Source organism: Triturus cristatus, chromosome 1_2 (assembly GCF_964204655.1).
Source record: "Triturus cristatus chromosome 1_2, aTriCri1.1, whole genome shotgun sequence".
Lineage (NCBI taxonomy): Eukaryota > Metazoa > Chordata > Amphibia > Caudata > Salamandridae > Triturus > Triturus cristatus.
In genome coordinates, this window is record NC_140580.1 from 985,100,981 (window position 1) to 985,128,360 (window position 27,380).

General features: G+C 44.5%; 1 protein-coding gene across 1 annotated transcript in view; it reads right to left on the minus strand.

Moving 5' to 3' along the window:
• Positions 1 to 27,380, minus strand: part of C8G (complement C8 gamma chain) — a 107,168-nt gene that overhangs the window by 39,574 nt on the left and 40,214 nt on the right. The window contains exons 3-4 of the mRNA XM_085610886.1: positions 26,999 to 27,069; positions 17,012 to 17,119 (exon numbers count right to left, since the gene is read on the minus strand). Of these exons, the coding sequence (XP_085467012.1) occupies positions 17,012 to 17,119; positions 26,999 to 27,069 (179 nt within the window). The remainder of the gene's footprint in view (positions 1 to 17,011; positions 17,120 to 26,998; positions 27,070 to 27,380) is intronic.

A 27,380-nucleotide genomic window follows, 5' to 3' on the forward strand; every position in this document is an offset into this window, starting at 1 on the left:
AAGCAAAAAAGAAGTTTCCTTGTCACAACTGTGGCCAATTGGGGCATTGGAGATCGGAGTGTACCAATCCACCATTAGTGAATAATGAGGGAAATTCCTTGAATCAACAGGTGCAGAACGAGGGGAAAAATCAACAGCAGCAACAGCAGAAAGTTGTGAGACAGCAGAGTCAAGAGCCAAAACCGCCCTTGCCGCAGAATAGAGGAGCACAAAAGTATAATCAGGATTCAGGATTCTACAATGATGAACAGGTAAACAAACCAAGGCGTTCTAATCAGGTACAACAGTACTTGTTAAAGAATGAAGGGAGTGAATCTGAGGGTGATTATTGACGGTGCCGAAGAGAGGAGGAAGAGTGCATACTTGGTGCAACTCTAGAAATAGACCAGGCAGGACCATTTGTAGATGGGAAAATAAATGAAGAGAGTGTTACTTTTTTAGTAGACACAGGTGCGACAAGATCAACTGTCAGGTCAACAGATGTTAGAAATCTTCCTCTCTCGGATGAAGCAATCCAAGTAGTTGGTGTAGCTAATACACAAATCAGAACACGTCTTACGGAACCAGTAAGAGTACAGATAGGGAAATTTTCAGACATGCACAGATTTATTGTCTGTGACACGAGTCCAGTGAACCTGTTAGGTAGGGATCTGTTGTGCAAGATGAACTGCACAATTTTTTGTACACCGGATGGAATAGCTTTTGAAACACCAGATGAGGATGTTTTGTACCGAGTGACTCTAGAAAATAGGGAAAGTGAGTTAATTGGTGCATTTGCTGTGTTTGATCCAGAGGATTTGCCTCGAGAGCTGAGGGACACAGTGAAAAGGACAGTTTGGGATTTTACTGGAGAGGATGTAGGATTGATGAATAATGTAGATCCAGTGAAAATTGCAGTGAAAGAGGGAATTACATATCCTAACATTCCTCAGTACAAAATGACACCAGAAATAATTGAAGGAATAACTCCTATAATTGAGAAAATGATTCAGCAGGGAGTCCTGAGAGAACTACTGAGTAGTCCGTGTAATTCACCGATAATGGGGCTAAAGAAGCCTAATGGGAAATTTAGGATCGTACAGGATCTGAGAAAAGTTAATCAAATTGTGGTGGCATGTTGTCCTATTGTGCCAAATCCATCAGTGATCCTGTATCAGATTCCACATGATGCTGAGTGGTATACAGTGATTGATTTGTGTCATGCGTTCTTTTCAATTCCATTGCATCATGACAGCCAGCCGATTTTTGCATTTAGGTTTGGCCAGCGTATTTTAGCATGGTGTCGAATCCCACAGGGGTACACAGAGAGTCCTTCGATATTCAATCAGTTGTTGAAAAAATCGTTGGAGAGTTTGATCATGCCTGAAAATTCAGTACTAGTACAATATATTGATGACCTACTTGTGGCATCAAAGACACAAGAAGCTTGTGAAGTAGATACCATAGCTTTACTGAATCATCTGGCAGATGGAGGGTTAAAGGTATCTCCAGCCAAATTGCAATTTTGCAAGAAAGAGGTACATTATCTTGGACACAATATTGAAAAAGGTCTGAGAAAAGTGACTGATGACAGAATCAGAATCATCAGGGAAATGAAAGCCCCAAAGACCCAGAGAGAAGTGAGGATGTTTCTGGGGATGGTGGGTTATTGTCGTCAGTGGATAATTAATTTTTCGCTGATAGCAAAGCCACTGATTAAACTGACAAAAAGTGAGATGACACACCCATTAGAACTAGATGGAGAACAAATGGCAGCATTTGAAGAGCTTAAAAATAGAATGTGTGAGGCTCCAGCTTTGGGTATGCCTGACTACGAAAAGGAGTTTGAATTGTACTGCAGTGAGAGAAATGGATGTGCACTTTCAGTGTTAATTCAGAAGCATTGATTACTGAGAAGGCCTATTGCGTACTTCTCATCGACACTTGACCCTGTAGCTGTGGGTTTACCAGGTTGTCTGAAATCTGTGGCTGCAACATGCAGGAGTCTGGAACAGAGTGAGGGAATCATAATGGGATATCCTGTAAGGGTATTCGTACCTCACAATGTGGCAATTCTTTTGACAAGAAGCAGAACTCAGTACATGTCACATAGTCGGTTGACTAAATATGAGAAAGTGATTCTAGGAGCATCGAATGTGACTCTTGAGAGATGTGTAAATGTGAATCCAGCAACACTTTTGCCGGATATTGAAAATGTGGGTGTGAAAACAGAAGATGATCATGATTGTTTGGATGTGCTTGATTACTGTACAAAACCGAGACCAGACATAAGGGATCTTCCCTTGCATGAGAGTGATCATGTGTTGTTTGTGGATGGTTCATGCCTGAGAAATGATGATGGTGTGCTATGTGCAGCATATGCGGTGTGCAAAGTTTCAGAGGATATGGAAGCATCACCATTGAAAGGAGTGAAATCTGCACAGGTTGCTGAATTGGTGGCATTGACAAGAGCTTGTGAAATTGGGAAAGATTTGAGGACGACTGTGATGACTGATAGTCAGTATGGATTTGGAGTGGTGCATGATTTTGGCCAGCTTTGGCTACAAAGAGGTTTCTTGACATCGAGTGGAACTCCAATAAAGAATGCTGAAGTGATTGGGAAATTACTTGAGGCGATACAGCTGCCTAAGGAGTTAGCAGTTGTAAAGTGTGCTGCCCATGGACAAGGGGAGGATTTTATAACGGTTGGAAACCGTTATGCGAATGACATTGCTCAATACTGTGCGAAATCCAATCAGTCTATTAATAGGGAACGAGAGGGTGAAATGTCTTTTTGCTCTGTGATGTTTACTAATGTCTTAGAGACATGGGATGAAGTGAAGCAGTTGCAGGATGAGGCAGGAGAGGAAGAGAAAAAAGATTGGATTAAGGCAGGATGTGCCCCAAGAGAAACAGATCATGTTTGGGTCTATAGGGATGGCAGACCAGTAATGCCAAACTCCATTTTGTCGTCAATGGCAAGGATGTATCATGGCCAGGGACATTTGGGGAGGGATGCGATGATTAGGTCGTTCAAGCAGACCTGGTACAATGCAAAGTTCAGGACAATTGCAGAGAGCATCTGTCAAAGGTGTTTGATTTGTCAGCAATTTAACACTGGGAAAAAGACAGTGGTGAGTCTGGGAACAATAGGCAGAGAAGGAGGTCCTTTTACAAGAATGCAGATTGATTTCATTGAAATGCCCCAAGTGAATAGACTGAGGTATGTTCTAGTGGTAGTCTGTTTATTTTCAAGATGGGTTGAAGCTTATCCGACTAGGAGAAATGATGGAGTAACAGTGGCAAAATTACTGTTAAGGGAGTTGATTTCTAGGTACGGGTTTCCAGTAACGATTGAGTCTGATAGAGGTGGCCACTTCTATAATGAACTCATGAGTTTGATTTGTGAAGCATTAAGCATACAGCAGAAGCTACATTGTGCATACAGACCAGAGGCTTCTGGTGTGGTTGAGCAGATAAATGGCACAATCAAGAACAGGATTGGTAAAATGTGCTTAGCCACTGGCATGAAATGGCCCGACGTCTTGCCTCTAGTGCTAATGACTATTAGATCTACTCCAGATAGAACTACTGGTTTAAGTCCGCACGAAATAATCATGGGACGTGCAATGCGCCATGCATTTGTACCTGTCAATAAGTTGATGACAATAATTGATGACATGATTTTGGATTACTGTAAAGGCCTGGCTGACGCAGTTCATTCTGTGTTTCACCAGGTTGGAGAAGAAGCTACCACACTTGAGAAGAAGCAAGCTCATGATCTGAGTCCAGGAGACTGGGTGAGGATTAAGGTGCACAGAAGAAGAAATTGCTTAGTTCCAAGGTGGGGAAGGCCGAGACAAGTCATTCTAACCACGACAACTGCAGTGAAGTGTGCTGGTGTGAAAAACTGGGTGCATGCGAGTCATACTCTGAGAGTTCCAAACCCAAAAGAGGGAACTGGTAAAGAGTACTTTGAAGAATCAGATTCCAGTGATGATGAAGACCCAGAACCAGTGAGAAAAAATCAAGGTACAGGAGAAGAAGCTTTTCCTACAAGTTCAAGAGAACCATTGGGAGTCTCAGAAAGGAGATCAGATTCTGTAAGAGAGCCTGAAATTTCAAAAAGCAGCGAAGAAAAAAGAAAAGAAAAGAGCAATTCCACAGAGATTACTCCTGAATCAAAAGAGGAGGAGATTGTAAAACCACTTGAGATTATACCTGAAGAAACAGGGTCAGAAGAAGATAGAGAGGGACAGATTGCGGAAGATCCCCGAGGAGGTGTAGGGAACATTCTTGACAAGTTAGGTGAAGGGACAAGTAGACAGCAAGAAGATTGCGTGTCGGAGACCCGAGGAGGGACAGGAGTAGGGAAGTCTCAAATAGTGGTGAAAGAAACTGTGGAGAAAAAGAAAACTGCTAGAAAACGAAAACAGAAGGCACTTGAAACAGAATTGGATGAGAGTGAGAATGAACAAACAGAGGGTCGAGTTCTGAGAAAGAGAACTTGGATTGGAGAAAGAAATAATAAAGAAATTAGGCCGAAAAAGGTGATAAAAGGAGATCGTTGGCCTAACAACAGAGTAAAGAGATTGAGATACAGAGTAATAAGAGCGAATACATCAAAAGCTGAACAAGTGAATGAAGTATCGAGTCAAAATGAAGTAAAAAGAAAGGAGCAAGAAGAATCAAGAGAACCTGAGGAAATAAAAAGAATAAGAAGACCCAACCAAAAGTACAGATCACCGGAATGGTCTTATGTGGCACTGTCTGAAGAAGGAGAAGAAGAAACAGTGACTCGAGATAATCCGGAGGGGATCTTGAGAAAAGTGGTTGAGGAAAAAGAAGGAATCTTAAAAGTTATCCTGACTGACATTGGAGAAGAGTCAGATGCACAGGATGTTGTTGATGATCTGATACAATTTGATGTTACTGAAGAAGAAGGAGTGAAAACTGATGAATATCCAAATTGAGTGAACTGAGAAATCACTTGGAGGAAAAGTGAAAAGAGAAAGTCTGAAATTCAGTTGTCTGAAGTAATCCAAAGTTGGGAAATAATAGTAGTGGAGTAGTAGAGGCTAAGTCAAAAGACAAGGTCAAAGTAGTAAAATGGCTAACATAGAGGATAATCAAAATAGATGTGCCTTCTTTAAAAGATGGTGTAGAATGTGCTGCTGCTGTACTGGATTATTAATGCTACTGTGGGGAGTTTTAGTTTTATTAGTTACTTTTAAAGTTACATTTGAGATGCATACAGAAAATATGACAGATATAGAGAAGAATTCGCAAAAAGTAGTTTTGACTAGAATTAGTAATACTTACATACACAAAGATAGGTCAATTAATAATTTTTCTAGTAATGTTTTTTCGAAGTTGCTGTATGAATATGTGAAAACAATGGAAGTTAGGGATTGCTACGTTTGTATGCAATTACCTGCATCCGTTTCAGAGGGTGTTACTTATCATCATTTGCCAGCTACATATGGTGTTTCATGTAGTATATTAAGTAGTGTTTTCTATTTGTTAGGGAAAATAGATTATAAGATGTCTAACAGAGATAGTATTTTTGGGCATTTGCCAATGAACAAAGAGCTGAATCCAGCTAAAGAAGCTAACACTTTTGGTGAAATTTTTATTGAAGAGAAAGGATTAACATTAGATTACATTTTTAAGAATAATTTAACTTGCAGTCTGAAAGAAGAGGAGAAAGCTTTCCTGGATATGGTAGAGGAAAGGAGATTGAACATGCATGAGAAAGCAGGGAAATATAAAGTGAGTGAGACAATTTGGGACATTGAGATGGGAAAAGAATTGAGAAATGGGGCTAGTCCGACTTTAGCTCTAGATGCACCACAGAAGGGTAAGCTATGCATTACAAGGAGGAAATCCCAATATGATACATATTTTGTTGGGACTAGTGAGTGCCATGATACATACTTCATTGCAACAGGTTGGGGTTTCAGGGGTGGAGAAGATACAGTTTTTCCAGGAGTGTATTATGTTTGTGGGAACAAGGCTTATTACAAGTTGCCTGACCATTGGTATGGCACGTGTTATGTGGGCCTGGTCTTTCCAAAGATCTTCCATATAGATAAAATAAGGGATGTAGAACATATGAATTTACTAATGCGTTTCAAGAGAGAAACCTGGTCTGAAATAGTGGGTGATATTTTTGGGGTTTTAATTCCAGCAGTGGGAATTTCTTTAAATGCTTATGGAATTCGGAAACTGTCAACAGTGGTGGATCGCTTATCGACAAATACCGCTGGAGGGTTTCTTTTAGTGAATACGGAATTAAGTGCCGTACGTGCCATGTCAATGCAAAATCGACTTGCCCTTGATATTTTATTGGCCAAGGAGGGTGGAGTTTGTGGAATGCTGAAAGTTCAACATTGTTGCACTTACATTCCAGACGAAAGCAAAGACCTGAAGGTCTATATCAAAAATATTACTGATTTGCATGAAGAATTAGTACCACTTGAAGCTGAGAGTTTATGGACTAAAATAGCTAATAAGGTGATAGCTGTTAAAGATTTTATTGCAATAATAGGTAGTACTATTATAGGTAGAATATTGTTTCCTTTAACTTGTATAATTATTGCTTTATTGATACTGAGATTAGTGTGTGTGTGTTGTAAAAACAGGGGAGGGAAGAAGAAATTGAATAAAGAGAAGGAAAACAAAAGGTTGAAAAGAGAACCACAAGAAATTGAATTAGAAGAATTGAGGGAGAGTGTTTATTTAGAAACAAAGAGGGATGATGAAAGGGTGACTGGTGTGTAGTGTTGTGTAAGGAGGAAAAGACATTTCCGATTTCTCCTAAAATGGGACTAAATTTTCACTCATTTTTTTTTGGGTTTATTTGGTGATAAAATCACCAAAGGGGGGATTGCTAGAGCAGAGTTTTCAGTTTGAAAATTAACTGGGTTTTGAAGCTCTGGCATGTCTATTTGTTATATTAATTTATTAATTATTAATTATTAATTATTTGTCTTGTGTAAGTGTTTATATTAATCAACTCGTTTGTTTTAATAAGAGAGAATTACACGTGGGAACGCATAAGTGTGCTGTTTAATAATAATGTGTGTGTTTACATGTTTAAAGATTGCTGTGTGTTGTTTATTTTTAAGCACAAAACGCTTTTCGAATTAATGCCTTTCTATGTTGCAAGAGCTAGATAATTGCATACACATAAGGGTATTAGTGGGGTTAACACTGTTCAATCACTATGCTGTGGTAACGTTGTTTTTGTCTCTTTTAATTAAGATGGTCTATTGTGGCCTATTGTGGCCTAAATAAAGATGGCCGACATGTAGAGCCTGGCCTCGAGTAGAAAACTGTGACGAGAGAGAGCCTTGCTGAATATGGTCCTGAAGTCAGCTGACCACAGTCCTTGCTTTGCCTGGTTAAAACTTTCCGTGAGGACAGCAGCAGTTTTGGGCGATCTCCAAATGAAATGAAACGTCCTTGGCAGCTTTGGGAAACAAAGGAGCTTTAAAGAAAGACTCTGAACTATGATCTCATTGCCGAGGAGACGTGGAAACTACAAGATACAAATGTATTTTTTTGGTTCCTGTTCCGTTATGTTTATTTTGTGATTTTTCCTGAGCGGAGATTTTCAAATGTAGCGATGCTACATCCTTTCCTTCTCGCTTTGCTCAGAGGTTTGACAGAAGAAGTCAATACAAATTATATTTTCCTTTGTTTAATTCACTATAAGAATTGTTAGCCTAGAGAGGGTTTTTGCCACTTGCCATTTGCCTTTGCCGCGTTCCGAATCTGCGTTGGTGAAGATCGTTGCTGAGGGGACTTCGTCTTGAGAGACTTTACCAAGAGACTTGTCCTGACCCGTTCTGACATTTAGCTAGAATAGGTAACTATGAGAAAAATGATTTATTCTGATTGATTTTCTTTGACTAATTTTAGATAAAGCAATATAATTTTGAATATGGTGTTGGTTATTATTTCTTGTCAATTATTGAGTATCATATTTTGAATATTATTGTATAGATTGTCTAGATTATGTTTAAGGGCAGTCTCAATAACCAGATCTTATCGACCTCGATATAGATGCAGGGTGTTTAGGAGTTTTTCTTTCCACAGGTTATTGCTGGTAGAGTATTTAAGCGTATGTTAGTGAAATGGGCCCTAGTGTATGAAGAATGTATGTGTGTGTAACTGTGAGATTACTCTATCCGTGGAAGTAGGGATATTATATACACCCAGATCTCTATCATTCACACTAGAGAGTAACTAGTGCACTGCACCCCTGTGCACACTCAGAGCACGTACGCCCTGAAAACAGTACTGTGCACACATCCGGGACAGTGTCCCTAACACAGGGATTCACCTGTCTGCACAATCAGCCATCCTCCATATATCACGTCTGTAACTGTTCACACTAGAGAGTAACTAGTGCACTGCACCCCTGTGCACACTCAGAGCACGTACGCCCTGAAAACAGTACTGTGCACACATCCGGGACAGTGTCCCTAACACAGGAATTCACCTGTCTGCACAATCAGCCATCCTCCATATATCACACCTGTAACTATTCACACTAGAGAGTAACTAGTGCACCCTTGTGCACACTCAGAGCACATACACCCTGAAACCATTACTGTGCCTACATCCCGGACAGTGCCCCTTACACAGCGATTCACCTGTCTGCACATTCAGGCATCCTGCAGATATCACACCTGTAACTGTTCACACTAGAGAGTAGCTAGTGCACCCCTGTGCACACTCAGGGCACGCACACCCTGGGAAGAGCACGGTGCGTACATCCAAGAAAATGTCCCTAACACTGGGGTTTCACCTGTCTGCACACTCACCCATCCTCCATATGTGATACCTGTAACTTCACACTGTAGAATAGTGAGTGCACCCATGTGCACACTCAGAGCACGCACACCCTGCGAAGACCACTCTGTGTACATACGGGAGAGTGTCCCTAACACTGGGGTTTTACCTGTCTGCACACTCAGCTAAGAACAAATAATTTCGGAGGGGGGTAATTGTTCCAGCAATAGGCAGGGTGGAGAAGCAGGGTCGAAAAAACAACAAAGCCTCATTAACAAGCAAATGGTCTTTTAAAGACCTGTGAAGTGCTCGGTGCGGCTGTGGGTGCCTGGAAAGCTGTGGCCCGGGCTGCCACACCCGGAGGAAGCCCATCCTGCCAAGAATCAAAAGAATTCCCTGCAAGTTGAACACAGATCTCTGCAGCAGGCACATTAACACAACGAGCTAGAGAACCGGCTATACTTACCCCCATGGTGAGTGTGATTGCGGGTGTCTGTGCTGCAATGTGTGCTCCTCGGCGGACTTCCTCAGAGACTTGATACTCCACCGCAGCCGCACACCAGGTTATATGCACACCATGACCCGAGAGGCCACGCCCCCTATCCTGGCTTGTTAGTCATGAAAGAAGCAGCAGAACCGGTTCATTCCTGTCCCCTGAGCTGTCCTGCAGCTGTGCCCTAGAAAGGACCCGTCATCAATGGGGCTTTGTTGTCACACTCCTCCTCGTCCCAAGAGGGGGTCTGCCTGATGCACCGCGGGGTCCTTTCACCAGCCGAGAACACCAACCGGCGCAGCAATTGTGCAGATTTCTGCCTGTGTCTTCGCGCAGCCGTCTCCTTGTTTCACGTGATCACCATCAAAGTGCCAGTGAACTCACCAATATATGACGTCAGTTATTTCTTCCTGAAGATGCAGGGGGTGGTACTGGGGGAGGGGGCCGGTGTGTCTGTGTGTGTTGGGGGGAGGGGAGAGGTGATAAAGAAGTTTGCAACTGGCTGACTGGCGAGTGGTCCCCCCTCCCCACCCCAGTCAGGATGGGGACTTGTGTAAATGTTTATTTATGTATTTAATGCATTTGTATATAGCGCGGACTTTACCCGAAGGTGTCAGAGCGCTGTACAATAGAACCAGTTACGTTGAAATAGAACATTACAGGAGTAAACAGGAGACTAGAAGAAGAAGGGTAAAACCATAGAAAGCAATAACACAATGTGTGAAACCGTCATCAATAATTCCGATCGGTGCACACATGTACGTGGTTCATGTGGATATATCCACACGTGACCATGCACAACGGAAACAACAAATACCCCCAACAAGCACACCACTGCCTTTCTCCGAGGCGAAGCAGAAATGCCTCGGAGAAAGGCAGCGGCGCTTTCGGATTTGGGGGCGTGTTCTCCTCTTGCCATTGGCTGGAGGAGATAATCAGAAAAGTTGCGAAAAACACGCCCCCGAATCCGAAAAAGACGGGGCCTGTTCGAAGTGAAGAAGCTCTTCTCCAATGGCTGGCCAGCATTCAAGAGGCCAGCCAATGGAGAAGAGGGGAGAAGAGGGGCGGGTGCAAGCCCCTCTTCTCCAAAACATTAAGGGCCTCATGTAGGTAGCCAAATACCGGTCGGTAACGGCCGATTTTCGGTAAATATGCCGTTACCGACCGGTATTCAGACAAGTGAGATGTAGGAGTCCCAAAACCAATTTTCGGTAAATATGAGGCGGTAAATACCGATTCATATTTACCGAATTCCAAAATACCGATTCAGAGTTACCGAATACATAATTAACGAATCGGTAAATATGAAGTGGTAAATACGAAGTGGTAAAAATGAAAATGACATGTAGGAGCACTCGGTAATTAAGAAATCCAAGAAAATCGGTAAATTAGAGTCGGTAATTAACACGGATTGAAAGCAGGTGGTAACCATCAACAATGCATATGAGCAATCCCAAAATGCTACAGCGTGGACAACATGGCCGCTATGTACGTCATTGCAAGGCGCCTACGTCTACAGGCAGCAGGACTGAGGGTGTGGCGACGGGAGGAACAAATCTACAGACAGCGCATCACACTATTCCAGCTGACTGATGCAGAGATACATGAGAGGTACAGGCTAGACCCCGAAACCATCATGGACTTAATCAGGGACCTACAGCCACTCCTGGACCATCCAATAAGAAGGGCGCACGCCATACCCCCACATGTGCAGGTGCTCTGCAGCCTACATCTGCTGGCATCCGGCAGTTATCAGGTGGTGATAGCTGCGGTGGGTGGGGTATCCCAGAGTTGCCTGTCACGTTTCTTCAGGAAGTTCCTGGATGCCATGATGCAGAGAATGCACCACTACATAAGCTTCCCAAACACACAGGCTGCACTGCAGAAAACAAAAACAGACTTTTATCACATGGCACAGTTCCCCCATGTCATCGGCTGTATTGATGGTACACACATCCCAATCTGTCCACCAGCTGATGCAGAGCACATCTACAGGAACAGGAAGTCCACCCACTCCATCAATGTGCAGGTGATCTGTGATGCAGGGAACATCATCACAGATATTGTTGCAAAGTTTCCTGGGAGCACCCACGACTCTTACATCTTCCAGAATAGTGGGATCTACACACGACTGAGTGCCGGAGAATTCGGAGAGGGATACCTGCTAGGTAAGTAACAGTGACGCCCCTTGAAACCTGCAAATCATAGTGCATAGAGGCATGTTACTGATGGTTCCCTTTTACTCATCCAGGCGACAGTGCATATGCATGCCGGTCATTCATCCTCACTCCCTACCTACACCCAGCAACCCAGAGTGAGAGACGATACAACGTGGCACACAAAACAACACGCAATGTGGTGGAGCGCACGTTTGGACTACTGAAGAGCAGGTTCCGCTGCCTGCACAAGAGCGGAGGCGCACGCCAGTACAAACCCATCACCTGCTGCAAGATTATTGCCACTTGTGCAATGCTGCACAACCTTGCCACGAAAAAAGGTACAGATGTGGAACTGACATATTTTGAGGACAACGAGGATGAGTCAGGCCAGCCAGAGGGCAACGCAGCTAGAGTGCCAACTGCAATCGATGGGAGAGAGAGACGGGCATATATCACATGCAACTATTTCTGAGTAAGTAAGGGGACACAGCGAGTTGTGAGAAGTCCTGACGTAGTTTTAATGTGGCACCACGCCATGAACACATGAACAGGCCAATCTGGCAATATACCATCTATACAAGGAGTATGTCCAGGGTTACGTCACCCAATGGGAAGTGGCTAAGCAGGGCTACATCAATGTTTGCGCATACGCGCTGCAGTGGTGGATTGCACGGCCTGTGCATCCTCACTGGAGCCAACCCCAAGCCGCCTGCTGCTCCTGCGTGCTTCTGGGACGGGGGGTGTGATGCTGCTGCTGGTGTCGATGCTCTCCGCAGCATCCCCTGCAGCAGTTGTCGACGCCTGACTAGTCAATAGCACCCCTAGTGCACTTGTCACCTGCACCATCCCCCGAGACAGGTCGCTGCAGCACTGTGTTAGGCCCTCCTGCATCGTCACAGAGCGCCGGCACAGTAGAGAAGTCGCAGTTGCCAGACGGTTGAGTGCCCTACTGGTAGTGTCCCTTCTCTGGCGTTCCCGGCGCCGTGCTTCGATGTCAGCATCTAATTTGCTGCACAACTGCTGGATTGACTGGGACATGTCCCGAATGCCCGCAGCCATGCCGCTAATGTTGGTGTCCATGTTGACTAATGTTGTCTTCATCACCCCCATGTGCCTCTGGACTGACATGACTGCCTTTGATTGCAGGCGCTGTTGCTTCAACATTTGGCCCTCGAGCCCCAAGAAGACACCATGGCCGTCAGTGGGTGCTGGTGGACTCTGGACACGCGACCTGCGGCGCCCTCTTGCTTCCGTCTGTGCTGCCTGTGAGGTGTGGGGCACAGTGGCATGGCTCCCTTCCTGGGGCCCGGTGCGGTCTTCTGGGCCCATGCTGTCGTCTGACGAGGTGTCTAAGGCTCGTAGCCTGGCTGCTGGACGCCTCCTCATTCTCACACCTGCAAGCGGAGATGTGGCCGGTGATTCGAACATGAGTGGCGATGCTGGTTCTGGTGGTGGTGATGCTGGCTCTCGGTGAGGTGATGCTGGCTCTGTGTGCGGCGAGGCTGGCTGTGTTGGTGGTGCGGCTGCCAGTGGGCCTGCTCCCTGGTCTGAACTGGTGCTGGCTAGAGGTGATTTATGTGGCCGGTGTGCCGTCTCTCCTGCAGCATGCCCTGTCCTGCATGATGTCACATCTGTGGACAGAAATACAACATTGGCTCAGTGTCCCCGAAGGGCTGCATTGCATGCGTCACAATAAATCATTTCACATTCCAATATGTCCCCTGTCTCCTTGTGCCTCGAGTGCGTGACATGCCTTGTTGCCCTGTAACATTTACGTCATGGTTAGTGTTGCCCTGACTACATCTCCCGGAATGCATTGCCTGTCTGCACTGACACGTGTGGACTGCAGTGTGATTCTCGTTTCACAATGGGGGATGTGGAATAGGGGTAGGGGGGGCTACATTGCTGTGCTTTCGTCTTACCTTGGTGTGTTGCGGCTCTGGCAGAGCTGTCGGCGTCCCCAAGACCCACGACGCTCTCTTGCTCGATTGTGGCCGCCACCAGCTCCTCCAGTTCGGTGAGGGCAGGTGCCCTGTTGGTTCCACCTCCGGTCTGGCTGGCCTCCTTCTGGATGTCGCCCATCTTCCTCTTGGTTACAATCCGGAGGTCATACCAGCGCTTTTTGAGGACCTCAATGTCCCTGTGGGTCACTCCCACAGCATTGACCTGCGCCTGGATGGCCAGCCATATGTTGCGCTTTTCGGCCTCAGGCACTTGCAGGGATTGCCTTCCAAACAGCTTCTGGTGCTGCTTCACCACCTCCTCCACCAGCACCTGGAGTTCCTTGGGGCTAAATTTCAGCTTCCTCCTCCTTTCCCCTCCGTCTTTCTGTGTTCTCTGGCTGGACATGCTGTTCGTTTACCCGCTCGCACATGCAACGGCTCCCTGCCTCTCCTCTGCACTCCAAGCTTCTCCAGGGTCGGCTAATTATGTACACCTGCCTGGGTGTGGCCACTTCGGCTAATTATGTACACCTGCCTGGGTGTGGGCACTTCCTGGTTGGGTGGGCTGTCGTTGCACTGGATTAGCTGTTTCGTCAAGTCATGTGATTTGATTTACCGAATCCGTACATACCGATTCGGTATTTTCCGATTCGGTAAATACCACCTCGGTATTTACCGATTCGGTAAATAACACCTCGGTATTTACCGAATCGGTAAATACCACCTCGGTATTTACCGATTCGGTGAATTCCGATTCGTGATTACCGAATGTTACCGAATCGGTAACTGTTACCGAATTTTTACCTACATATAACTTACCGATTCTAATTTACCGATTCGGTACGGCTCGGTATTTAAGAACCGGTAAAATTTATTTACCTACATGAGGCCCTAAATCTCCGACTTCCGGTTCTGCCTTCGGCAGACCGGACGGTCCTCGACCTAAAAACACAAACTATTCACACAAACTACTTTTGTTTGTCAAAATAACTTTTATAAGTGCCAATGTTGATTCGCACTTAGTCTGCATGCCTTTCATAACCATCACCACCCTTCTCACTAGCCTCTAATACTTACCACTACCCCATCATGCTCACATACCGAATTACCAGCATATGTAGCAAAGTCAGAATTGTTTTCGACAAGTCTTTTACATCAATCACATTCCCAACCCTGAAAAATTATGCTCTCCTTCTTGGAGCATTTGGGAAACACCATGGTCCTGATTACGAGTCTGTCAGTCCACAGAATGCCCTATTACGATATGTGTGGTCAGACTGCCACAGGCCTACCGTGGCTGCCAGGGAACCGCCATTCCATGCAGTGTTACAGTGGTTAGGAGGCAGTAATATGCTTGACGGGACTGCCGTGGTCCAGCAAGTATATTACAAGTTTCCCCTCCGCCACGGTTTTCGTGGTGGTTCCACCATCATGAAAACCATGGTGGACAGGAAACAAAGGGGGCCCTACAGGGCTCCTTGTTGTGTCACACCTTGTGGATGCACACATAGGGGCACAACATGTGCCCCCCTGTGTACATGCATACCAGTTCCTGCACTGCATGAACTTTACTGTCCATGTTGCTATCTCACTGCCTGTAATGTTTCAGAATTTTTCTTTATGTGAACTGATAGAGAACCCTATACAAGTGTAAGGTATTTTTCATGCCTTATTTCCTTTTTTTTTTGCTTTCCTTTTTCCACTGTTTGGATGAGGTCTGGGTATGGATGATCCTTGCAGTTTGGAGGGAGGGACTGGGAGGACTGATGGGTCTGATACGCTCAACATTTGCTATTATGAACGCTTAGATTGCCAAGTGATTGAGCTACATTATATGAGACTCTATGTATGCGACGATTGCTATGTGCTTTGATCCTTGAAAATGTACCACTCTGAATTCTTTGTGTTTAAGAGATGTATAAGAAAATTTGAAAATAAAGCTTTAAAATTAAATATATATATATTTTACTGTCCATGCCGTGCAGAAACTGTTTTTGGCATTCCAATTGCGGTGCCCATTTTCAGGGCACCTCAGTGGGATTGTCAAAATCAGAGCCTGCCAGACAGGAGGAAACTCCTAATCTTGCGGGCGGTCTGACCATGGCTTTGGTGGTGCGGCGGCAAGGGGAACCCGGAGCAGCACCGCTGAAGTCGTAATCAGGCCCCATCTGATCAATGTTCCTACTGAACATTCTTCTAAAATACAGTTCCTCATTCCACTGCCCTGACCATGGACTCACTGCACTTGGAACACCTCCTTGTCTTCAACTGACTTGACCCAAACTAAAAGCAATAAATCCTCTTTGCCCACTTAATCTCTAATCAGTTCCCCTCCGAACATTCCCTCTACCCCTGCACACTAGATCCTCTGCCAATATCTTAATCTGTACTACATTGCCCCTCTCTGCCCAAATCACCATGACCCCTGTATTTACAAAGACATTCCAACCTTATTTCACCTCCCCCTACCTTGGACAGATCTAAAAGGCTTACTGTTCTCCCCTGACTCCACATCCTACAACGCATTCAACAACACACTCCAGTTTCCTTTGACGCTCACTATCCAGCCCGCACACTCATCCATGGATCACACAACCCATCCAGTCCCCTAAGACAAAAATTTAGAAATGCATTGGAAAACGGAGAATGGTCTAGGGTACATGGAAATCGACAAGTAGGCCCTAAATGTCCTAACTTGGGAACTGCAAGTCTGACCAGGAATCTAGACGTAATTCCCTTAGTTCAATCCCTTAGTTCAATCTCAGCATCAATTCCACATACTTCCCAGGACCTCTCAGCCTGCTAGCCATTCTTCTTCTCCGCTAGTCTCTTCCACGTCCAAACAATCAAGGCCTTTGAGTTCTCCTCCAGTGTACTGTTGTTCCTCTTCAGCTTATCAATCTTCTTTCTGGTTTCTGCACATGTTTCGGACCACACAATCCATAACTCACAGTCTACAGCTCATACAATCTCCAAATCATACTGTTTTCCTGCCCCCTTCTGCTGAAAAATAGTTTAACTGATAGCTCATGATCTACTCAAACATCTACAACCTCCATCCTCCTAGCTCCACTTCACCCAAACTGCTCTCACGCAAGTGCCCAACTTCTTCACCACTATCACTCTCACCCACCTCTCTCTATCCTAACCCCCTTGACCTCTTATTAACATTTGACACAGTGGAAGACCCACAAAGGTCCTGAAGCTCACTGTCCCACAGACGTCAACCTGTGCCAAACTGGTGATGCTGAAGAAGGCCAACAGTCTGGGCTTGTTTGCGTTCCTGCTCAGAGGGGATGTGGCCCAGCACGATGGATAATTTGAATTGGAACTGGAGGAAGGTTGGTTTGCACATGGTTGGTTTCCATATATTGTGGCGCAGCGAGCAACAAAGTATGGTTTACTGATATGAGGCCCAGAGTGCTGTTTGAGATTAGTTCAGGCATTCCACTTGTCACTTTTTTGTTGTTATCACTCATACATTGAGCACTCCAGCAAGGAACTGATAGCAAAAGCTTATATTACATTTCAGTATTGCAAATACCATCTACATCCAGACCATGCTTGGCATGGAAACAAATAGTGAACACAGCTTCACACAGTTGACATTACCTTTTCGCACAAACAGTACTTACCGTAGAGCTTGACGGAGATCCTCCTCGCTTTCTGGAAGTAAAGCACGGCATAGGTGTGGTAGTCTGTGTCACCTACTACCACATCAATGTCACTTTTATAGCCTCGCACTGTAAGTAAACAAACAAGATTAATATATTGAGAAATCAATGAATGAGAAAAAGAGAACTGAGATTTTGTATGCTACAAAACGTTCTTGACTGACTATTTGGAAACAATGGAAATCCCTGGAATACCAGGGATTAGAGAACTGGTTTTACTTTGCAGTGGGTTGAAGGCTCTCTAGCTTAAGTTTCCTAAAGGCATGATTTTCTTATGTGGCAAAGTAATGTTGAATGTTGTACTGATTTAAGCCTTAAGTAATTGAAATATTTCTACTACGTGACCTTCAAATTTGTCTGTAAAACCTTTGATATTTTAGTAAGCATAACTATTGTGCTGTAATAAGATAAGTTCAGACACATTTTTAAACAGTTCCTTGGGGGCGAGAACCACCCTTTGCAACCCATATAGAGTGGTTAAACTCAGTCTGACATTCTAGCCTCACTCTCAGAAAATACAATGTCCCACTGCTATTAAAACAAGCATTGGTAAAGCCAATAGGTCTCGCCTACGCTAGAGCTATTCGCTTTGGCAATGTGTTTCAGCCATGTTGTACACCAGGGTGGCTGCTGCTCAGCATGGCTAAATGTTAGTGACGTGGGGTGGAGTAGGGGAGATTGTAGTGGGGTAGAGTGGGGTCAATTGGAGTGGTGTAGAGTTGGGTAGATTGGAGTGAAGTGGGTGTGGTTGAGTAGGAGTGGGGAGATTGGAGTTAGGTAGACTGGAGTGGGGTAGATTGGGATGGAGTGGTGGAGATTGGAGTGGAGCGGGGAGGAGTGGAGTGGAGTGAGGTTGACTGGAGTAGAGTGGGGAAGAATGGACTGGGGCAGACTGGGGTACATTGGGTAACATTAGAGTGGAGTGTGGTAGATTGGAGAGGAGTGGGGTAGATTGGAGTGGGGTGGATTGGGGGTAGATTGGCATATAGTGGTGTGGCGTGTATTGGGGAGAGTGGAGTGAGGTAGATTGGAGTGAAGTGGAGTTGGATAGATTGGGTGAAGAGGTGTAGATTGGGATGGTTGAAAGGGGTAGATTGGAGTGGAGTGGGGTAGATTGAAGTGGGTGGAGTAGAGTGGAGTAGATTGTAGTGGGGTAAATTGGAGAGGGGTTGATTGGAGTGGAGAGAGGTAGGTTGGATTCGGGTGGATTGGGGTAGAGTGGAATAAGACATATTAGAGTGGAATGGGGTAGATTGTTGTGGAGTGGAGTGGGCTAGATTGGGGTAGATTTGAGTGTGGTAGGTTATGTTAGATTGGAGTGGAGTGTGGTAGATTGAAGTGGAGTGGGGTGAATTGGGTAGATTAAAACTGGATGGATTGTGGTAGATTGTAGTGGGGTGGAAGAGCGTACATTGGGGTGCAATGGAGTGTGGTAGATTGGCATGGAGTGGTATAGATTGGATAGAGTAGAGTGGTGTGGTGTAGATTGAGTTAGAGTGGAGCTGTGTAGATTGGGGTAGAGTGGAGTTGGGTAGATTGGGGTAGGTTGGAGTGGTGTGGATAGAGGTAGATTGAGGCGAAGGGAGTTAGACTGGAGTGGGGTAGATTGGGCTACAGTGGAGTACATTGGGTGGATTGCAGTGGGGTTAATTGGAGTAGGTTGCAGTTGATTGGGGAAGATTAAAGTGGAGTGGGTAGATTGTGGTACACTAGAGTGGGGTAGATTATAGTTGATACGAGTGGAGTAGATTGGGTAGAGTGTAGTGGAGTGAGATCGATTGAAGTGGGGTAGATTAGAGTGGGGTGGGGTAGATTGTGGTAGACTGGAGTGGTGTAAAGTGTGGTAGATTGGGATAGAGCGGAGTGAGGTAGATTGGAGTGGGGAAGATTGAGTTGGAGTGGGGTAGATTGGAGTGAGGTGAATTGGAATGGAATGGGATAGGTTAGAGTGGGGTGGAATGGGGTAGAGTGGAGTCAGGTAGATTAGTGTGAAGTTTGGTAGACGGGCTAAATGGGAGTGGCGTGGGCTAGATTTGAGTGAGGTAGATTGGAGTGGAGTGGGGAAGAATGGGGCATACTGTAGTGGAGTGGGTTAGATTGGTGTGGCTTGGGGTAGATTTGGGTAGTGTAGAGTATCATAGGGTGGAGTGGAGTGGAGTGGCGTGAAGTTGCGTAAAGTGGAGTCACATGTCATAGAGTGGAGAGGCATGTCGTAAAATGGAGTGGCATGTCGTAGAGTGGAATGTCATAGAATGTAATAGTGTGAAGTGAAGTGGAAGGGCATATGCATGGTGTGGTAGCGGTCTGCCATTACAAAAAACACATTGGTGCCGATTAGGATCCTGGAAAAAATTTCCCCAACCGAATTGAATCTGGACTTTTTTCCGTACAAATGGTAAAAGCGTCGTACAAACTGCCAAGTACGATTCGTATGGGAAAAAGTCCATACAAATCGCATTGGGAAAATTCCCCCACACGTCCTCGGGTCGGGAAAAGTCTCCGACACGTCCCCGGACATTTTTACGTACAAATGGGAAAACTGAAGTCCCAATGCGCAATTACGATCCGTCCCATCCGTCCGATTGTACAACTGTATGGAAAAAAGACCGTCCGGAGCGAACTCCCATATCAACCATGGAGATGTCCAAACAAGTGCCTGGTATGCCCCGTACCCCCCCCCCGCCCCCCGTATGTTCGCGCCGTACCCACAGCCCCCCGCGGATGGGCGCGCCGTACCCCCAGCCCCCCGTATGTATGGAGCGTACCCCCCAGCCCCCCGTATGTACGGCGCGTACCCCCACCCCCATATGTACGGTGGGGAACCCCAGCGCATAGCGCTGGGGGTCCGCACCGTACATACGGGGGTGGGGGTACGCTCCGTACATACGGGGGGCTGGGGGGTACGGGGGTACGGGGGTATGCTCCGTACATACGGGGGGCTGGGGGGTCCGCACCGTACATACGGGGGTGGGGGTATGCTCCGTACATACGGGGGGCTGGGGGGTACGGGGGTACGCTCCGTACATACGGGGGCTGGGGGGTCCGCACCGTACATACGGGGGTGGGGGTACGCTCCGTACATACGGGAGGCTGGGGGGTACGGGGGTATGCTCCATACATACGGGGGGCTGGGGGGTCCGCACAGTACATACGGGGGTGGGGGTATGCTCCGTACATACGGGGGGCGGGGGGGGGTACGGCGCATACCGGGCCCCCTAATCAGCTCGCATCGCTGTGTACTTAGCTTTTCCGGCACTTTTTAGGTGCCGTAAGAATTTTCCCATCCGGACTGCAGTCGGTGCGAATCGTAATTGCTGGTACGTAAAAACATGCCTAACTCCGTCCGGACGTCACGTCCGCGGTGTCCCGGATCACATTTGTATGTATTTTTCTGTCGGTTGGTCTTTTTTCCGAATCGTACGGGAATGGTGTTTCCGTACGAATCGTAATTGCATGTTTCTAAAGTTTTACAACCCGGTACAAGTCGGACGGAGAAAAAGCTCCGACCCACGGTTTGTACCGGGTTTTTCCAGGATCGTAATCGGCCCCATTATGAATTGAAATGGCCATTACATTTGCACAGACTTTCATTTTTAATACACAAAAACGATAATGTGTGGACATTTCATCACCTAGTGTATTGATGTGTTTTGATCATATTCAAACATTTGCTTCTGCCACATTTCAGAACTGCAAAAAAATTAACTTAATTTCTTCTTTACTTATTCTGATATATTTGATGTATGAGCACAGCTAAATTGTATTGTGTGCTAGAAAAAAGACTTCTGTTTCCCAGCAGGATTGTCACATAATTTCTCACATTTTGAAGTCAGAGAAAGAAAAGAAAGCACCAAGCTTCCTCTGAAGATAGAGACAGATACTTGACCTCCGTCTTTGAAGGCTCTGCAAATGTGACAAAATAAGAACAAGATTGAAAGGCCTGTTTACAGAAAACAAGCACCTGGAAGGATACAACTAATAAACAAGCAGTGCGCCACCAGACAGACAAACTCATGCTAGACAGCCTAAAACATATAAAGCCAGCAAATAGAAAGCCAGAAAATGTGATTTACAAGCCAAAAAGCCAATGGTCAGCAATGAGCGAAATGCATTCCCATGGAAGCTTTCAGAATTCCACAAGAAGTTGTTAGCAAATCAGACAACTGCACTGTCTGGTACGCTTCGATCTAACAAGTTAGCTCTCACTCCATCCCAAGGCCTTGAGCTAGGGAAAAAAGGCTTTTAACTTCTGCAAATATGTGAACAGTTGTGTTAAGTTTGATGAAGTATAAGCCTATCATCAGTGATCTCTTTCTCTGGTCTTTAACACTCTGACGTAGTCACCAACTATTTACTGTAAAATTTCACAAACATAATAACTAGAGCATTAATGTGCCATTAGGAGGGAGCCAGGCATTCGGGCCCGCACACGAAGAACAGTGCCAGTCAGTCAGCCCTATTCCTCCTGAATTCTCTAAAATTGCCTTCATATTTTATAGTGTTTAATGATTATGACTTCCTTTATAATTTGGCGGAGTGGAGCCCTGCTATGTATCGGAAGTGCTCGCACCCCACAAAACTCCCCGCTCGCCTGCCAGCTTTAGAGATGGGTGTAGCACTGATGGAGCAGGGTTTTGAAAGAAAAAAAAAAAAACTGCTCGGATTAACTCCCCAGTAACACTTACTAACAGTGTGCTGTGAGATTAATGTGCACGAACACAAAAAACACAGGAAAATGCTTTGCGCATGCGTGCACTAATGCGGAAAACTAATGCATGAAAAACTAGGCCGCATTTGCGTTCTGCTTCAAAAATAAAATAACAATAATGCTGCTTTTTGCACGTTAATGCTCTTGCTAGACATATAAACTGGGATAGTGCAAATAGTGGGTGGTTAAACAGTGAGGATTTAATTCATGAAATTAATAATGTCTGTGTTTCTATTCATCATAGTGAAGCTTGCAAATGGGTCTACATCTTTGCATGTCATTCAAGAGTTAAAAGAGTCAAATGCGAATAAAAGAGCTGAAAATCGAGTTCTGACAGAGAGTGGAGAAAGCAAAGGGCTTAGAGGAAGATCATCGCTGTCCGTCGATTTGCTGAGGCCTACCTGTTTCTTGGTCCTATCCTGTAACCAGTATCCTGTTAATCTTTGTTTCCTGAATCTGTCTCACGGGACCCGTACCATTCCCATGGCCAGGGAGTGGTATTTCTCGATTTTTATAGGTTAGTTTTAGCTAAATGATCTGTACTTTGCACAATCATTTGCAAATGTATTTGTCTCTGAACTTATGCCTCTCCACCTATCTACTCCTTCATTTGCATATGTTCATTTGATATGAGTTTGACACTGTTTGCATATAAATTTGTTCTCTCTCTCTCTCTCTCTCTGTGATTGATCTCTTATTTGCTTTAAAACCTGTACATGATGAGCATTTCACTTTCACATTATTTTGCGATAAATACAATTTATCATACATTGTGAATTATTTAGAAGAATAGATAGTTAGTTCTAATTATTACCATCTACTTCTCAACTTTAGGTCCATCAACCAGAGGAAAGAGAGTTGATTACATGTTTGATTATATATTTAGTGTGTTAGGAATAACCTTGTATTATGAAACCCCGATTGAAAATAAACTTGAAACAGTGCAACAGGGATTAGTGAGTTGGGTGTATGTTTATGGGCCAAAGGTATTTGTTATAAGTTTCTATTGATCTCTGTTTGACGCTGGATCAGTACCAGGGCTCTGGCAGCAGACACTCAGCTAGCTTCACTGTTGGAAAGCTTTGACTTGTGACTCGACTACCACATCACTATCGGTCAACAGACATAAGAATCCCCTCCATTGCATAGGACATTCCTTCTGATGTACATTTTTCTGTTCGGAACTCAATAAAAAGCTTGGATGTCCCCAATACAAATGAGCCCCACTTCCCAGCCCCCCACACCCACCCCAGTGCTGGGAGAAAACCCCAGCACGTCAGGGACATTTTTTTAGTTTTTCTATAAACAAGCCCTGTGTTAGGTTTGTTTCTGAAAAACAAAAAAGTTCAAAAGAACATGGTGCCGGCTCTGCTCATTTGCCTTCCTTCTGTGTAGTCGCTGCACATAAGTGTACAAAACATAGTTAATTTCATCCCAAGCATGAGTTAGTATATGTAATCTATATAATATAAAACATTTATCAGGATAAGAAAGCATTAAAATAAAAATGTTTCCCTATGTTTTATTGAGTTTCATGAAAATAACATATAATGTCCATTTTTTCAGCAGGGAATAATAGCCCTCAGATTACTACCCCATTCAATTATTTCATGAGTTACTTTCACCCTTTTGCAGGTCAAAAGGCTCACAACAGGATCCAAGTCATACAAGTTGTTAATCAACAGGAAAGCATTAAAATTAGATGATGAAATACAGACACAGGTTCACTGTGAGTGATGACCAGAGTTGAATGGATCAAAAAGCTTACCAGCAGAGAAAATAGTATAAGTGGTCATCAATACAGTGCAAGAAGATCTAGTAATGGAAACCATTTAAAATCTAAATTTGCAATTTCCTTTGGAAGGATTACAGTGAAAAAGCAAAGTAAACAACCAGTGGAAGTGAGCAAATTTTGATTTGTGGACCACGACAAAACTGATTTAACTTAACTGTCTATGCGACCATATCTTGCAATCATGCACTGGCGTTATATATCTACCCCTTTCTATTTCTTTTGAAGACAATCTTTTTGCTACTGTACAATGTACACCATTCATTGTCATATTTAAGCCATAAATATAGCTATGCACTAGCAACCAAAACATTTCTTCATATGGTAAATATGGTGAAACATTCTTCAGAAACAAATAGATTCTAGAAAGCTGAAGTCATTCTGGCATGAATCTGTAGGTCTATACTTAATACAGCAATAATAAGGATCCAGAGATGTGCTGCCCTGTCTTTTATTGTTAACTACAGAACCAGAAATCTAGGGAGCTCCAGTTTTTACATCAGATATTTAAACATCCCTTGCGAGAAAATGGGTTGTTGGCTGACTGGGGTGTGAGCCAAGGTGAAGCAGCAGCCCCAATTCCTGGAGGTGAACCACAAAAAGTTTCTATATTAGCCTGTGTATAATCCTAGGTATCTTGGTACAAAAAACAGTCAGGCATAACTTAGAGGCAATGTGTAAAGTATTTATGTAGCACACAAACACAATTAAAGTGAAAACACAACACAAGAAAAAGCCTACACCAATTTAGAAAAATAGAATACATTTTAGTAAATGATTTGAATCCAAAGCACCAAAAATCCAATTAGTAGATAGTTATGATTTTTTTTTACATTTTTTGTCAAAACTGGAGCCTGCACGATCAAAGCACCAACCGCAGACATCTAGTCACGCGAGATCAGGTTTAATTCGAAAACTAGGGCTGACCGAAAGCAACCAAAATGGAGAGCGGGTCAAATACAAGAAGTAGATTGGACCAGGTTGGAGCTTAACTGCGGACTTAGAAGAATTTTCAAGAAAAATATTGTGAGAAGGTAAAGTTTCGTGGAGAAAGGCTGCAAGCAGTGTCCGAAGAGTAAGCATAGTTTTTGGGGCAAAGTTGCGGTGAAGGTTTCTACGTTAGGACGTAGTCCCTTTTTTGGGAGTCAAAAATCTACAGCAGGACAAGGTAGGAGGCTGTAGCCGAAGACAGTTCCAGAAGTTTGGATATCCTTTTGGCAAAGGACCACTGAACAGGATTTGCTGCTAGGGATAAGAAAATACCGGGAGCAGCCGTGAAGTCAGGCTGACCAGCGAATCACTTTGGGCAGATCGATGAGCAGTTTGGCTCCAGTCTTCCCTCAGTTCTCAGAGCAGTTTTTAGCCAAAAGTTTTCTATCCCAAGTTTTGGATTTTTGCTACCAGGGCACCTTTAGCACCACAACCAAGGGTGCAGGACTGGTGGGACACCACTGGGCGTTCAGCATTCACTCAGGCTGGGTCCAGGTGTGGGTTCAAGATGGTGGGAGCCTATTATGTCCCTGTGGCTCTAAATAGGAGGCCAGCAAACTAGCCCTTGAAGTCACTCTGGTACTGCTGGGTTCAGGTGAAGATGCAGGGCTCAAACAGCAGGGCTTGCTTCTGAGGGTTCAAGGCAGGCTCCAGGCAACAAAGCAGCCCTTCCAGGTGCAGCAAAGCAGCCTTGTGGAGTACACAGCAGGCCACAGCACCAGACAGTCCTCAGAGAGTCCTTCCGTAGCTCCAGAAAATGAACTAAAGAGTGTGAAGGCTCAATTTATATACCTGGTGCCTCTTTTGAAGTTGGGAGGAGTTTCTAGAGGTTTCTCCTTGAAGTGCCTCGGCTTTCCTGACTGCTCTGCCTTGGCTCCAAGCTGGCTGCAGAGACTGTGCGGAGGTGACAAGCCCTTTGTGTACAGGCAGAGCATAGCCTATTCAGTTGCAAGTGGGGCTGTGCCCAGCTCTGTCCCCCAATCCTCCTGGCAGATGTCACATTCAGGCACACATAATCTCTATATTTTGTGAATGTCTGGGAGCAAGTCCTCAAAGTCTAACTGTCAGATACACCCAGTCATGTGACCCAAGGGGGGCTGTCGGCATCAAATGGCTAAGGGAAGGAAAATGCTAACTTTGTAAACGTCGCATTTTCAAAATTGCAATCCAATTTTACCAGCCAAGAGTATTTTTCATTACAATTTCATAGAAACCAAACATGAAATCCTTACCTGGTCCCAATCAAATGTTGGTACTTATTAAATGTGATAAGGCAACCAATTGTTATCCTATGGGGCAAGTAGGCCTCACAGTAGTGAAAAATAAATGTTAAAAATGTGACTGAAGTATTTCTTATTCAGGAAAATGGGTTGTTGTCATGTCCCAAATAAAGAAGGCAGGTCAATCAGTCTAAAGTAAGTTGTGAAAGGAGAGAAGTGGAGAGGCCAGGAGAACGCAGTCTCACGGAGTAAGGGAAGTGAGCCATTCTTGAAAAAGTTCTTAACCATGAGTAGACTACCTAAAATTTAACTTGACGAAATAAATGTGTTTATCTCCGGTACTCTTGTTTGCATGCTCGGCCTCTCAAGGTTACATGGGAATTTGACAGCAGTTGCCTGTGGCAACCCCAGTAATGAGCACCGAATTTCATCTAGAAGCATTACGTTGGGCCTACTGACCCGGTTGGGATTTTGTAAAATGTCAACTTATATAGAGTTCAGTAAATCCATGCCCTACTTGCAGCCGATACACATTGATAACAGGGACCTTCACAGATTCACTAGTATGACTGGGTTTTGCTTTAAGCAAACATACGGTAAGAGAGGCCTTGTGCCCAAACTGAGATTTAAATGTTGAGGCTTTCTTTAAAGAATATTGCATTTTCAGATAAGAGTATAATGGAAGGCAAATACATTTCTATTATCCTTATGAGATTCCTTCTTAAGTTTGGCAGAAGCTAGATATAGATATTTTCTGCTTCAGCATGGGATAGTGCCTGGATGCAACAAATTTTGAATATTTGAAGCAGAGTGTGGTGATGGGACAAAAGGTCTTAACCAATTCAAAATCTATTTGTTGAATACACTTTAAGCTGTGTTTGTGTTGGCAGTTGGGTGAGTGTTTGTGTGTTTTTATGTCTACTCATTCATTTGACAGGAAGCTGAATGGATCATAGCTTCTTCCTCCCCCTATTGATTATATAATAATCAATAGTAATTGTGAAAAGTGGAGAGCAGTCAACTCTCAGCAATATGAAATGATCTTACTGTTTTCTACTGTTTTGTTATATTCACTGATGCTGCAGTAGCATGTCCTGGTTATCACGCATCTGCGCAGAGTAGCTACTACCCTTGCATTTTCTACTTTTAAAGATGTGAATTACAAGACAGCATCTTAAACATTGATCACAGAAGCAAAATTTCAGGCATGGAAGCGAATACCAAAATAATGTACCAACCTTTCAGGGAATATCTCCCAGGAACACGAGTTTGCTGGTACTTATGCCTCATCTCCCAGCAGATCCCGTCCCTAAGGTGTAAAGAAAACACAGTTGAGTTGGATTTTTTTTTAGCCATTAGGCAGATTTTTCATGTATTAACCAAGTACATTACTGGACATTCACAAGCAATGAGAATATCAAAGAGAAACCTGATGCTCCATAATATATTTGATGTGGAAAGTATGATAATGCAGAATTACTTCAGCGCTGTAATACTAACAGTGCCCCGGAGGTGCCAATTGTGTGTGCCCACTTTTTACACCACCGGGGCACTGAAGGTTGCGCAGATTCTTGTACCGCTGAGAGAGTTGGATCTATCTTAAGAGGGCCTTCCCTCATT